The sequence below is a fragment of the Sinocyclocheilus grahami genome, unplaced genomic scaffold (genome assembly GCF_001515645.1).
Source record: "Sinocyclocheilus grahami isolate Dianchi unplaced genomic scaffold, SAMN03320097.WGS_v1.1 scaffold131.1, whole genome shotgun sequence".
Classification (NCBI taxonomy): domain Eukaryota; kingdom Metazoa; phylum Chordata; class Actinopteri; order Cypriniformes; family Cyprinidae; genus Sinocyclocheilus; species Sinocyclocheilus grahami.
Window position 1 is genome coordinate 1,628,096 of NW_015505310.1, and position 15,139 is coordinate 1,643,234.

Below are 15,139 nucleotides of genomic sequence, written 5' to 3' on the forward strand. Positions count from 1 at the left end.
TGAAGAGGAGACTAAAGGCAGAAACTCCCCAAAACAAGCAACAATTGGAATTGGCTCCATTAAAGGCTGGGAAACGCATTTCAAAGGATAAGACCAAGAGTCTGGTGATGTCTGTGGATTGTAGACTCACTGCTCTGATTGCACGCAAGGGATCTGCAACAAAATAATAGCTTTTAATCTTTTACATCTGCCTTAAGTTCAACTGTTCCAATACTTATGCTCGCATCAGATAGTGGGATGAACTCTAAATGTTCTGTCCTTTTTATTTGGTAAAATATTTGTGTTGAAACAGCTAATAATAAAATGTGACATTCTGTAGTTTTGTCTCATATTAATCTTTTAATCATATTTGCAAATATCTTGACTCCACAGCAAACAGAGCAATTTTGTCTTTACTGTTCCAATACTTATGGAGGGTACTGTGTGTGTATATATATATATACATACCTATAAGGTATAAAATAACTCACATGTATTATCATATATATTCATTTACTGTATATACAAATTGTTCCATTTATTCAAAAGCTGTTTTGCATGTTCTCTTGCACAACCCAGTGTTCACTATGCAAGACAGTAATTTTTGTTTGACTAACTGCATATTGTACAGCATTTTAAATTTAGATTTTTTGCAAGTGTTAATTATTTAATAAATCGTAAATAATATGAATTATATATAAATTGCAATTTATATATAAAATAGTGATTGAATACAAATTAAGTGTTTTTATAAAGCTACTTATAAACAAAAAATCTGTCTTTACTATAATCTTTGTTTTAATTTACCACAAGTGTGAATTCTCTATGAAATGTGATAATACAAAATTAATGAAATGTTCATATACCAAGGTTAGATGCTGCACAATTAGTATTTTTTTTGGTCAATTTAATAACAAATGAAAAGCAGCCACAATCAATGACTGTTCTACACCATGTTAACTGCATGGGACCAGTTTTTTAAGGGGATAATTTAAATTACCTTAAATGTATAATTTATACAAATACAGTACATTTGTTTTATTTTTGAATATTTACAAGTATAAAACATATATAACAATATTTTCAACAAGACATGGTTACACTGGCCACTTGCCCTATACCTTAGAAATGCCATATAAATCAAAATCGTGCAGACTATTCAGATAAATGAAGCACACGTTTTATTGAATTATTCCTAATTGTAGTTAATGTAAATATATTATGTTCAGCACTAATGAACCAAGTTTCTGTTTTACCATTTATTTTTAAAAAGACCACAGTATGTTTAACATTCTGCTGTAGAAACAAATCAAGACGACTGAGTGAATGTAGTAATTACAAGATGAGGGAAAATCCAGCACTGTGTTCTACTATAATAATAAACTCTAAACTATATAAAAAAATGACTTGTGTACCTTCATGCATCAATTGCCTTGTAAGAAGCCTTGTGATGAGGTAGAATATCAGCATAAACACAGAAAGAAAGGAAAGGCACTTTACAAATTACATTGCGAAGAATCAGTTTCTGCAGAGAAATAACTAAAACAGAAAACTAAAAACAAGATATTGCTACACAGGAAGTCGTAGGAGGAGGGACAACACTTTGTATGTTATGACACAACCCAAAGGAAATGACTGATAGACATTGTTAAGATCTTGGGGCAATATAACTAGATGAAACTAAAAGGTTTGATGGACACTGAATGTATTTTAAGAATACAAATTATACATTCACCTTGATTTAAAATAGCCATATTAATATTCATTATCTTATATAAGTATAAATTACACATGCTCAGCTGGTATAAGAGAATTACTTAGTGTAAACCATCACTGGAAGACTCAAAGTGCCCTCAGAAACCAATATTGCCTCGTGCTAAGCAATAGCCCAACTTGTTTTGGTTTCCTATAACAGACATCAGACCCACGTATGCTTCGACTAGGATGGGTTGATTCAGCAGAAGAACCCCGTTGGCTTTCCCAGGTACAGGATTCTTGCTGTGGGCTTTCTGTGCTGCTGAAGTCAGCTGTTCCCTGAAGTTTTGAATCTAAAATAGGAAGGAAAATATGGAAAAGTAATTTGTTCAGTACTAAAACACAGCAAAGACATCTTTTGAAAACTTATTTGACTCAACTCATGTTTGTCAGGTTGGCGGTTTCTGCTTGTCAAAACATTCATGTTTATGTTTTCTCTTTTTTATCTACCATTCTTCATTTTTGTTGAACCTGCTGTGCACCTCAGTAGGCGGGGTGGAATGTAAAGAATGGGAATGTGGCTGTGGGATTTGACACCTCTGAAGTCCAAATGACTGGTTATGCGATCTTTGTGGTCACCTGCATAAGACCCCTCGCTCACACCTTAAACTACATATATACTTAAAGGACAGCAGATTGTCCTGGACCCCGTGGCCACTTTAAGTGAGCCAGGGACCACAACAATCTAATATCAACAATTTGAAGCTCAGGTTTTTAAAAGTGATTAATCTATACAGATGCTTCAAAATATTACTTAAACTTTATGGTTACACTTTATTTTAAGGTCCAATTCTCACCATTAACAAACCATTAACTACGACTTTTGCCTTAATAAACTCCTAATTTGCTGCTTATTAATTGTTAGTAAGGGTTAAGTTTAGGTATTGGGTAGGTTTAGGGATGTAAAATATGGTCATGCACAATATGTGCTTTATAAGCACTAATAAATGGCCAGTATGTTAATAATAGGCACGCTAATAAGCAACTAGTTAACAGTAAGAATTGTTCCCTATGCTAAAGTGTTACCAACTTTTTCCTATACTATTTCTTGTCTATTGTCTAAATTGTATTGCAATTAAATAATACAGCCTTAAATCAGGGTTTATGCTTTTTTCTAAAGCAGTGACCACTTATGCTCCTTGCAAAAAAGAAGTGCGTAATTATATTGAATATGTGACCCTGGAGCACAAAACCAGTCATAAGTAGCATGGGTATATTTGTAGCAATAGTCAACAATACATTGTATGGGTCAAAATTATAGATTTTTCTTTTATGCCAAAAATCATTAGGATATTAAGTAAAGATCATGTTCCATGAATATATTTTGTAAATTTCCTTCCTTAAATATATTAAAACTTCATTTTTGATTAGTAATATGCATTGCTAAGAACTTCATTTGGACAATTTTAAAGGCGATTTTCTCAATATTTAGATTTTTTCACACCCTCAGATTCCAGATTTCAAATAGTTGTATCTCGGCCAAATATTGCCTTATCCTAACAACTGTATTTGCAGATAATGTAAGTTTTTCTTTACATGCTTAAGTGCCCTTTTAAAAAGTGCACTTTATTATAGTGTCAAATCTTTTTTTTGTTGTTTTATTGTTTAAGTAATGCTTTGTCATGCACTTTATGGTACATTTTAAAGTATATTTTAGTATATACTAGTGCTGTCAAAATTAGCGTGTTAACGCTGGCGATTACTTTTTCCAGTTTAACAGAGTAAAAACTATTTAACGCAGTTAATGCAGGCACGGGGCTAGTGTTAGCCACCCCACTCACAAGCTGCTTTGGTCTCTTTTTTTCCTTGACAAGAATTGCATTTATTTAGACGCAGAACATCTTTACGACTGCATCAAACTGGAGACTTTTTAGATGAGCACTCCAACTTCACCTCAGTGCCAGGTTCTAGTCAAATGAGTGCGGAAAAGGTACACGTGTCGAGGGAACTTCAGTTGAACATCAGTAAACTGCGGTCAGATGAGACGTTGTCAGGCCTTATGTCAGTAAAAACGAATTTTCCTGTCCTGTGAGTGTGAGCTGTGCGGCGGCGCGCTCTGTAGCCTGTATCATTTATATATATTAAAATGCCAATGAAACTACAAGCATGCATGTCAGATCCGCGTCATGTTCAGCAGCGGCAGCTCTTAATGTAATAGCAGCCAAATAATGTAATAACCCAGGTGCTCTGATGTGCGTTAATCAAAGAACAAAAAAGAGGAAATCAATAACTTTCGTAGCTCTAAGGATTTATCAATATTTAATTTAGAATGTAGTGTTTGATAACTTTATTAAATTTCTGTATATTTCCTACTTGCTGAAGGGCACAGGTAAATATGACATTTACTATAATGGGTTTATGTGAAGATTGTTTTAAGTTCACAAGTTGCTATTTTTTCAAGTCTAATAAATGTTAAAATTGATAGCTCTCAATTATACTGTAATGTTAGTATAGTTAACATTACATATAGTCAATGGTTAAATATTAGGAAAAAAGAGACATCAGGGGCCGTATTCACAAAACATCTTAGGACTAAAAGTAGCTCATAACTTGCCGATTTAGGAGAAAATTTAAAAAATAATGGGCATGTCAATCCTAAATTTAGGACTCCTAAATTTTTGCTCTAAGTGTATTTCACAAAACGTTTTAGCACTAAAACTAGCTCCTAAATCTGTGAAACTTTAGGAGTAGTGAAGAGGACTCCTAAGTCACTAAGACCAAGGCTGTTGCCGGCAATCTGCCTCTGAACGTAAACATTTTAGAAACATTTGATGATAATGACCAAAGGTATCATCTTTGGTTTTGGAGGTTATCCCAACTCCAAATTTTCCTTTGATTATATCCTTGTTTTCATTAACCAGTTGGGCAAGAAGTAACAGCTGTTCTTGCGTCCAGTTTTTTTTTTTTTTTTTTCATTTGCATTTATTATCAGCCATGATTATTCTACTCTGTTAATTAAAAGGCTGTTAATATGCATATACACTAATTGTTTTTGAGAAGCACACATGTAAGAGGCTGACAATTACACTCTTAAAAATAAAGGTGCTTCAAAAGGTTCTTCAAGCGATGCCATAGAAGAACCCTTTTTGGTTCCACAAATAACCATTTAGTCAAAGGTTCTTTAAAGAACCATCTCTTTCTTACCTTTTTATAATCTGAAGAACCTTCTTTCGCCACAAAGAACCTTTTGTGAAACAGAAAGCTTCTTCAGATGTTAAAGGTTCTTTATGGAACCATTTAGATAAAAAGGTTCTTCTATGGCATCGTGAAACACCTTTATTTTTAAGAGTGTAGCTGAACATATACTTGTTTAATTAGTGATATCCTTATCCTGCATTTTTAAATATTTATTTGAATGTGGCAATTGACATTTTTATTTTGAAACCTTTATTTGAATACGGCAACATATCGTGCTCTACAATATTTCCATGAATAAATCTCTGACAGAGACTATCAGCCAATCACTGTGTGCATAGTTAGTAAGCATGATAACATCATCCATAGCAACGAGGTCAACCCCGCCCTTACTCTTAGCTTAAGACTTCTCTGTATTCATTAGTTAAATTTTGTCTCAGCAGCTTTGTGAATAGGTTTTAAAGGGGTCATATGATGCTTTTTTAAAGATCATTATTTTGTGTATTTGGTGTAACAGAATATGTTGACATGCTTTAATGTTCAAAAAACACATTATTTTTCAAATACTGTACATTATTGTAGGTCCTCTATGCCCCGCCTCCCTCAAACTCTTCGTTTTCTACAAAGTCCCTCCTTCCGACAAGCGCAGTCTGCTCTGATTGGCCAGCTGACCCAGTGCATTGTGATTGGCCGAACACCGCAAGCACTCGTCAGAAATGTAATGCCCCTTACCATAATCGCTTGCAACTTCAGGGATTTTATCTATGCACAATCAGCTTGTAACACTCCAAAGAGAAAGGAAAACTTGAAATCGCATCATATGACCCCTTTACTCTTAGCTAAAAACTTTTACTGCTATTTAGGAGAACTCAGTGGTAAGATAAAATGTTTTGTGAATACGGGTCTAGTAGAATTGATATCAGTGATACTCACCTTCAGTCATAAAAAAGATGCCATTAAACAAATATTACAAAATACTTTCTTTATGTTGTTACTACATTAATTTAATGATTGAATGTGAAATTATTTCAATATAAAAGTATATTTAAAATCGTTAATGTTATGTGGGATTAATCGCGATTCATGAAAGTTGCTTTTATATTCATACAAAGATGAGATAACAAAATCACACAAATACCTGCACACATAAAAGAAAAATATCCTCGGTAAGCAGATGGTTAAAAAAACGTGTTTTTGGTAGTTTTCAATACAGTAAACTATAATCATTGCCATATTGACATCTAAATGAACAGTTTTCAGAGCTTGGCCTCGTAAACCTGAAACATGAGTGTTTTTATAGGCAAGAAATAACTTAATGGCATGTATGCACACAGATAAACCATAAACTTGAATTTGAACTTGTTTAACCTTCCACTGACAGTGCATCACTAAGCCACTTTTAAAAAAAAACTAGTAAGCCTTTCAATCAATAACTTAATTCAGTAGTTTTTGTGCCATGATTTTTGCTAAGACTTATTCAGTAAATTTCTCCTGACTTTGTGGCTTTAAAATGAACCCAGTTGAAGAAACGCTGCCTTAAGTAACCTTGCTTCAGCCTCATGTAGTCATTCTTTGAAAGGTTTATCATGTAGTGAAATAAATATGGCAGCATGCATGTTAACTGAACACGTCATTTCTTCCAAAGTCGACTTCCAAGAAACTGTGGATTCCTACTCCACCTCTACAAGTCCTCTGGCAGCGCCTCTGTAATACTTGTGAGTAACAGCATTTGAGAATGCCTAAGTGAGCTCATATGATGGTCGGGTTTTGTCGTTATGAAGTCTGATAATTTGACTAAAAAATCTTATAGAAATATGTCAAAGGTATGGCATGAGACCTGATTGTGATAAAAGTGTTCTGTGTGTTGCATAGTAATACTCACATCACACAGGTGGCCCAGCTCCTCATTGGCACTCTTGACAGGGTGATAGGTGAATGTAGTGAACGGATAGTCAACAGAAAAAGGATTCCAACGGGAAGTGAAAGACGGTTCTCTGAGTTTGTCCCAAAACACCCGCACACCCTCACCTTCTCTCCTGAAAAACACACACACATAACATAATGCTTGTATACAGGAAATGATATAATCTCTAGAGAAATATACATTAATCTCTACAGGGGACTCGACTAGGGAACTCAAAATCTCATTTCATTTCTAGAAAAAAGATTAGGAAATGCATTTCAATGCAATTAGTTGCACGAGTCTGCTAAAGCATGCACAAAAATCACTCAGCTGTATAAAAAACAGGAAGTAACACACATCTTTTGTTTCTACATATGCAAACTCTTACTAACAACAAGTGCATTATCTGCTCAGTGATTCATAATTTCATGCTTTCAATTGATCCTGCAGATACCCCAGCTTCGCTCCATGCCAAAACTGCCACCATTTTTCTTCAGGTCGCCTCCTTTATGCACAAGCCAATGTAATGTTTGCTAAGCTTAGAGGCAATTCCCTCCGCTCATCAGATTTTCTTTCATTCCCCCTGCCTTTCTCTTTTGCCATTTTAAGTAAATAGATTTTAATGAAAAGCCTAGAGGGGATGTCTTTATTTTCCAGGCTGATGAAACCTCAGAAGACAAGAGAGCGTCTGGCAGCAAACACAGGGCTTAAAAACCTCTAAACACTCGCTCTTTGAAATGTGTTGGCACCATTCCATATTTTACAAGCATCTTTCACAATTGACTATGTACCGTTTCTCCATCAGTCATGGTATGAAAGGCTGTGATTTTTACAATTGTCCATTCATTTGTACCAAGAGACTTATCACCACTCTTCATTTAATACCAATTTTAAGTATTGCATCATGTATTGGTGCAACAAAATAAATTGAAAAGCAATAAAACATCTTCAAAGTAAATTTGAGTTTTAGTCGTGCTTATTGACTGCTTGGTTTCTATTTCGGTGTTGTTGCTCCAGGCAGCCTCGCCCACAGTGAAATTTCATTGGTTTGAAATCACGCTCCTCATAAATGTATATTAAACATTGTACATGTTCTGATTGGCTGTTATTGTGCTGCCTGCATCACACTGCGTTTTTGCATTTTATCCAGAAACCTGTTGCGTCGTGCCTGTTTTTCAATATACAGAATGAGGAAGTATAAAAAACATTTGACATTTTTATTTGTTCTCAGAATAATTATTTATTAGAGAGAGCTGGGATATCTGAGAAATGTAGAGAGAACTTTTAATGGAATGAGCTTGGTGTAAATTCAACTTTACTTTGATACACTCTTAAAAATAAAGGTTTCAAAAGGTTTTTTTGCAGCGATGCCATCTAAGAACCATTTTTGGTTCCCCAAACAACCTTTCAGTCAATAGTTCTTACTATAGTTTAGTCAATGTCAGTAAAGAAGCTTTATTTTTAAGAGTGTAGAAAATGGAAGTGAAAGAAGTTATATTTTGTTATTGACATTTGATAAACGTGTGACATGAGAAAAACACTTCTCGTGTGTCTCACTGATGTGACCTTCAGCACAACACCATGGCAGTTAATCATACGTAACCAGTGACCTAGTGGGCCTCCTTCACTCTCATACAGACAGACTGGGCTCCAGGTAAAGTCAAGCATCTACTGTAATCACTACAAAGCATTCAGTGTTTAGCCACAGGAGGTTAACTGTCCTTTTTTTTTTTTTTCTGAGCTGATAGATGGAGACATTCAGCCTGAGGGTTGAAACAACTGATTCCTTTTCTGCCCATTTACTCTCCACTTCACCTTTTCCCAACACTCTCCAGTTATTTACTATTTCTATATATTTCAAAGTTATGACACAGTGCTTGCATAGAATGGTAACCTAAAATGGTAACATCTACATTAACTGCTTTAATTAAAGGACCAAATATTATTTAATATTTCTCAATCAACCTAAATAAAGGAATTTATACAAACGAAACACATTTTTTATGGGTTAAAACCAGTGTTGGAGAAAGTTACTTTTAAAAGTAATGCATTAAAATATTGCATTACTCCCTAAAAAAGTAACTAATTACATTACTTAGTTACTTTTTATGGAAAAAGTAACTTTCGATTTACTTTTTAAATCTGGGTAAATGTAAAAGCCCTTTCACAACAAAAGTGAAATGAATACACCTCAGGCTCAGGGCCGGTTCTAAACATTAGGAGGCCCTAGGCAAAATTCATGTTGGAGGCCACCCACCCCCAATAAAAAGCACTTGAACCAAATGTGATTCCTAAACTTTTTATTTATACATTTAATTTTAAATTTGTATATTTTTACTTAGTAACAGTCAAAAGTTTGGACACATTTTTAATGTTTTCGAAAGAAGTCGATGATCATCAAGTCTGCATTTATTTGATCAGAAATACAGAAAGAACTATAATATTGTAAAACTTTAAATAACGGTGTTCTTTTTTGCCATAGTTTAAAATATCTATTTCTGTGAGTCATAGCTGAATTTTCAGTATAATTTTAACATATCCTTGTGAATAAAAGTATTAATGTCTTAAAAAATAACAGCATTTATTTAAAATAGAAATCTTTTGTAACAATACCGTTCAAAAGTTTGCAATTCAATGGGTCAGTATTTTTACTTTTCTATTTCACAGTCAGTGTTGGGGAAAGTCACTTTTAAAAGTAATGCATTACAATATTGCGTTACTCCATAAAAAACGAACTAATTACATTACTTAGTTACTTGTTATGGAAAATAATGCGTTACGTTACTTTTGCATTACTTTTTAAATCTGGACAGGGCTTGCGTGTTTTTTTTTATATAAAAAAGTTATATTTTTGGCAAATATAAAAGCCTTTTCACACCAAAAGTGAAATGAATAAGTCTCAGGCAGAAGGGAAAGTAAATTTACGTCCGTACAGTAGAATGCCAAAGAAGAAATTTCAACACAATTCAGCAATAAAAAAAGACACAAATGTTTGTCTAGAGTAATTTTTGCTTATTAGTATAGTTGAACTGGATCATCGAAGGTCAGAAGCAAAGATATTGGTTAATAGAATGGGATTAAATACAAAGGGTATTTGTGTTGTTTAACATTTAATTATTGCAGGTTTGCGTCATATTCTGAGTTGCATTATTTTTATTCATTTTGAGGAATACTGAATCTGTGTTTTTTTTGTGAGCGAGATGAATTAATGCATATTCTTATTTATTTTAGAACTACAGTAACATCTGATTTCTCTCAGCATGGGGACAGGAGAGCTGTCAATCAATACATTGGGAAAAACTATTATTTACTTATTTGAAAAAGTAACTAAGATATTCTCTTGTAAATTAAAAAGTAATGCGTCACTTTACTAGTTACTTGAAAAAAGTCTGATTACGTAACTCACGTTACTTGTAATGCGTTACCCCCAACACTGTTCACAGTATTATTGTTTTTTCTGTATTTTTGATTAAATAAATGTATAGCTTGATGAGCATAAGAGACTTCTTTCAAAAAACATTAAAAACTGTAATGTGTCCAAACTTTTGACCGGTACTGTACGTACATATTAATCAAACTTTATCTAAGGTAATCTATTTTTTGTTTGTTAAGGATGTTATTATAGCCGTGATAACATTATTATTATTATTATTTTTCAGTATGTTTTCAGTAATTTATTCACAGTTCCTGAATATCACTTCAGTAAATGAACATCAGTGCTTAAAAAAAAAAAAATTCTCTAGCTGGGTATGGGCAGGATTTCTCCCTCCCATTTAACCAATATTAACTATGATATTGTCATATTATTAATATTAATAAATATGATTTTAGCCTACGTACTTGTTTTTACTTTTGTAGCTATTTTGCTAATCAGCTCCCGACGCAATGCCATTTACTGTACATGCAAATTGAAAGTGTCGCATTTAGGCGCGTCATCGCAGATTAGATTAAAGGGTTAGTTCACCCAAAAATTTCAATTAGCCTATGTTTTACTCACCCTCGAAGCATCCTAGGTGTATATGACTTTCTTCTTTCAGACGAATCCAGTCGGAGTTATATTAAAAATTGTCCTGGCTATTCCAAGCTCTATCATTGCAGTCAGCGGGTGTTGCAGTGGAACAGTCTACACGTTGTCAAATAAAGTGCACGCATCCATAATAAAATGTGCCTCACACAGCTCCGGGGGTGTGGGGGAGGGGGGTGGTGAATGAAGGCCTCCTGTATCGAAACCATGTGTTTTTGTAAGAAAAATATCCATATTTCAAACGTAATAAACACTTTTCTCTCACTTCCATTATCTTTCATACGCGGAAGGCATTCCAGTGGATGACTCAGGACGTATGCGCAGCGCGCGCGCCTCTGAGATATGCTAGTCTCGCGAGTTTGTTTACAGGAGCAAAGGAAGCAACGTTTCCTTACTTTAGCACTTTTCACACATGTAGATCGATTGCTTTGTTCCAAAACAGGTATTAAAATGATTACAATGTTGCTTTTTATTCTTGGTGCGGTTCACTTTCATACGGCAATGTTTCTAAACGGACCAAATTTACAAGTCACGCGTGAGTAAACTGTTCTCTCATTGGTCAAAGTTCCATGGTTTATTTTTCGGGATTCCACTTAGCTGTCACAGCTGTCATCCGTCAGGATGGTACGACAACAGCTTTGCGGGCTTATTGTTGTTGTTTTTTTGTAGATGTCGTTATATTAATTTATCACTTTGAGCAGGAGTCCAGGATTCATCGGGAAAACATTTTTAAAATGCACATACTAGGAAGAAGAGCAATAAGACGGCATTATAAAATGAAAAAGTGCACTTTGATTTTGAATGGCGAAGACGTGCTCACCCACAGACATTCACATGGTTCATTTTGAAGTATTAGCAAAACAACAAAGCTAATGCTTTTCACGGAACTTACATAATTACCCACCATAAATTGTGATATAGCCTGGTTCGTTGGTCCATTAGATCGGATTGTTTTCTCACTACAACCCGAAACACTCCAAAGTTAGTTTTCAATCGAGCCGAGACCACCTCGTTCAGGCGATCTCGGACCGATTGTTTTGGCGTGGATCTGAGCGCGATTGCCGTGTTCACATATGCCCAAACGAACCGAGCTAAGGAGGGAAACGAGTCAGGTTCCGAAACAACGGGCCTGGTGTGAAAGCACCCTCATAATAAATTGGTGAATGATCTGTTCGGAAATGACACTGATCGACAGAACACGTTTATATTTAGGCTGCTTTCACACCTGTAGATCGATTGCTTTGTTCCGAAACAGGGATTTAAATTATTACAATGTTGCTTTTTATTCTTGGTGCGGTTGGTTCGCTTTCAGACGGCAAAGTCTCTAAACGGACCAAATTTGTTAATACAAGTCACGTGCGAGTAAACTGTTCTCTCATTGGTCAAACTTCCACGGTTTATTTTCCGGGATTCCACTTAGCTGTCACAGCTGTAATCTTTTAGGATGGAACGACAACAGCTTCGCGGGCTTATTGTTTTTTTTTTTTTTGTAGCTGTCGTTATAATAATTGATCATTTTGAGCAGGAGTCCAGGATTGATTGGGAAAACATTTTTAAAATGCACTTACTACTATATATGCAATCACTCCAAAATAGATGACGACAGCTCACACACCTGCATTAGGAGCTGTTCTTTGCGTGCCTATTTAGCCTTTTGCTTCAGAACCTGAAGGATGCGTTCGTTACGGCAAACATTCAGAAGGCGGGACTCGCTTTGAAACAGCAACATTAACTGGTGTAATTGCAGGTGAGTGGCAATTCAACAACATCCAATGAACAATGAGGCTAGTATTTTGCTGTCCATGGACTGGCGTATAGGGGATGTTATGGCAATCGCCTAGCTCAAACATATTGCTTGAAGAATATGATGCAATAACAAAAATATAACACAAATGTGTCATTTTTGCTTAGAATGGTTTAATTGGATGATTGAAAGTCAGTAGCAAAGACATTGGTTAATAAAATGGGATTAAATACATAAATTATGTTTGTCTTATTTAACATATTTAATTATTGCAGCTTTGCATAATATTCTGAGTTTGCATTTGACTGTTTTTCTTCATTTTGAGGAATATTGAATCTGTTTTTGTGCAGGTGAGATGAGTAAATAAATACATGTTCATATTTAGTCTAGAACTACAGTAAGCATCATGTTCACACAGTCCGCACAACGCCTCTGCACTTACTTCCGATTTCTCTCAACATGGCAACATGAGAGCTGTCAGTCAAGACATGGGAAACAAAGTAACTAGCGTTACTTATTTGAAAAAGTAACTCAGATATTTCCTTCTAAATTAAAAAGTAATGAGTAAAAAGTAAAATTAGTGTTACTTTACTAGTTACTTAAAGTAATCTGATTACGTAACTCATGTTACTTGTAATATGTTACCCCTAACACTGGTTAAAACAGGTAGAAATTGCTCTTTAAGGTAACAGTTGCAAGTTACCACTTTTTAACTATAGTCATAATCATTCGATTTCAAGATATTATATTATAATATAAGCATATGTTGCACATACATTAAGGAAGGACAAATCAGAATAACTTGTATGCATTTAACTTTAATGTTTAAAAGTTGCATTTAACTTAAATAGTTAATTGTACGTCAAGTTGTTAATATTTTTATTCTTATTTGGTGTTCCATGGATGACAGCATACAGGTTTGGAATGAGGGCAAGCAAATAATAACCCAATTTATTTATTTATTTATTTTACTACTCCTGTAACATTACAATTTTCCTTCAAACTGGCACTTCATGTTTAGTCATGAAACCAAGCCAATCTGACAGAAACCAGTCTATCTGTTCTTCACATAAACCAATTATAAGGAATTAGAATGCAAGTATGGACTACAACATAATCATAAAAACTATCAACAATATCGTACTGCAGAAATACAATTTAAAAGCTTACAGGTGTGTAATGAAATAAGATTGGATAAATAATGACTAAAATATTGAGTAAATAAATGATGAAAAAATAAAATGAAATGTATCGTTAGGTTTTTTTTTGGGGGGGGGGTATAATTTATATTTCTTTTAGTTTCTTTCATTTCATTTAGCTTCATTTAGGTTATTTTATATTGTACAGTATATATACTATATATATATATATATATATATATATATATATATATATATATGTATATATAGTACATATGTTTTCAGTGTACACAGAGATGTCAGTGCTTGGAATCTTTATACATGCATAAAGTCTTTTATGAATACATAACCCCATCTTCAACACAAGACAATAGATTTGACTATGTGCACAATTGCTTAAAAATGAGCATGCTGCATTTCCAGGTGTGTCGTACTTGGCAAAACCAACAGACTCTAGAACACACCTTAAGCAGGACCAGTTCCTGCCAAACACACATACCTTAAAGCTACAGAGAAAGAGGGACTCTTTAGATAGAAAAAAAGAAAAAACATAACTACAGGGCAAGGCTGTGTCTCCAACTCTCCCGGTGCTGCCTATGTTTACACTAACACTCTCAGACCTTGACAATGGCTGCTGAGGTCTCGCTGGCTACACCCTGCTGAATAAACTGTTGTGTTGAGAGAAAAAGAGAGGAAAGGTGATTATGGGGCGGCACAAAGCCTGACTCAGAGAAAAGGCTGAAAATTTTACTGTTCATTAAGTATATAAGGTTTTTGTATGAATGCTTAAAAGCGTAAAATGTGCTTTGTGTGTACATGAGCAAGTACACATGCATACATTGTTTGTGAGAAAGCAATTGTGTGTTTAACTCTGTGTGTGTGTGTATGTGTGTGTGTGTGTGTGAGTTGATTCCAGAGGTAAGCTATCAGTATGCGAGGGCCAGTTGAGACAGGCAGAGAGGGCTGGGATATTCACTGTTTATGGTACAGGCTTGAGCTTTCACTGATCATTGCCACGAGTCTCTCTCTCTTTTACACACACACACATACACAGACTATTTCATTCCATCACTCTACATGATTGAGAAAGATTGAGAAGGGGAGAGAAAGGGAGGGATGAAAAGAAAAGGTGAAAAAGAGAAGGCGAAAAATGAACGCTAAGATCTGTCATGCACGACACACAAGCTTTTCTGAGACGCGTTACACACAGGAGTGCATTCCTAAAAATAAAGTCACACTAACACTTCTTGCTGGCCATAAAATTGGAATAATGTTTATGTACAGTATTTTAAAGAACATTTTTGAAATACAAAGATGCAAAAGAGTAATTTTTTAAAAATGCGGTGGCACAAGCTGTCACTCAATTTTACAACTACAAAAAAACAATAGTGGGATAATGTGCACACACTCACACGCATGCACATGCACACACACACACACACACACACACACACACACAC

At 34.7% G+C, this 15,139-nt stretch overlaps 1 protein-coding gene across 3 annotated transcripts in view; it reads right to left on the reverse strand.

Moving 5' to 3' along the window:
• Nucleotides 1–1,079: 1,079 nt before the first annotated feature.
• The window catches only part of LOC107590652 (tumor protein p63-regulated gene 1-like protein), a 42,961-nt gene continuing 28,901 nt past the window's right edge, over nt 1,080–15,139 (reverse strand). For all 3 annotated transcript variants that reach the window (XM_016279538.1, XM_016279540.1, XM_016279539.1), the window contains exons 5-6: nt 6,752–6,905; nt 1,080–2,027 (exon numbers count right to left, since the gene is read on the reverse strand). In XM_016279538.1, the coding sequence (XP_016135024.1) occupies nt 1,833–2,027; nt 6,752–6,905 (349 nt within the window). In that variant the 3' untranslated portion in view covers nt 1,080–1,832. The remainder of the gene's footprint in view (nt 2,028–6,751; nt 6,906–15,139) is intronic.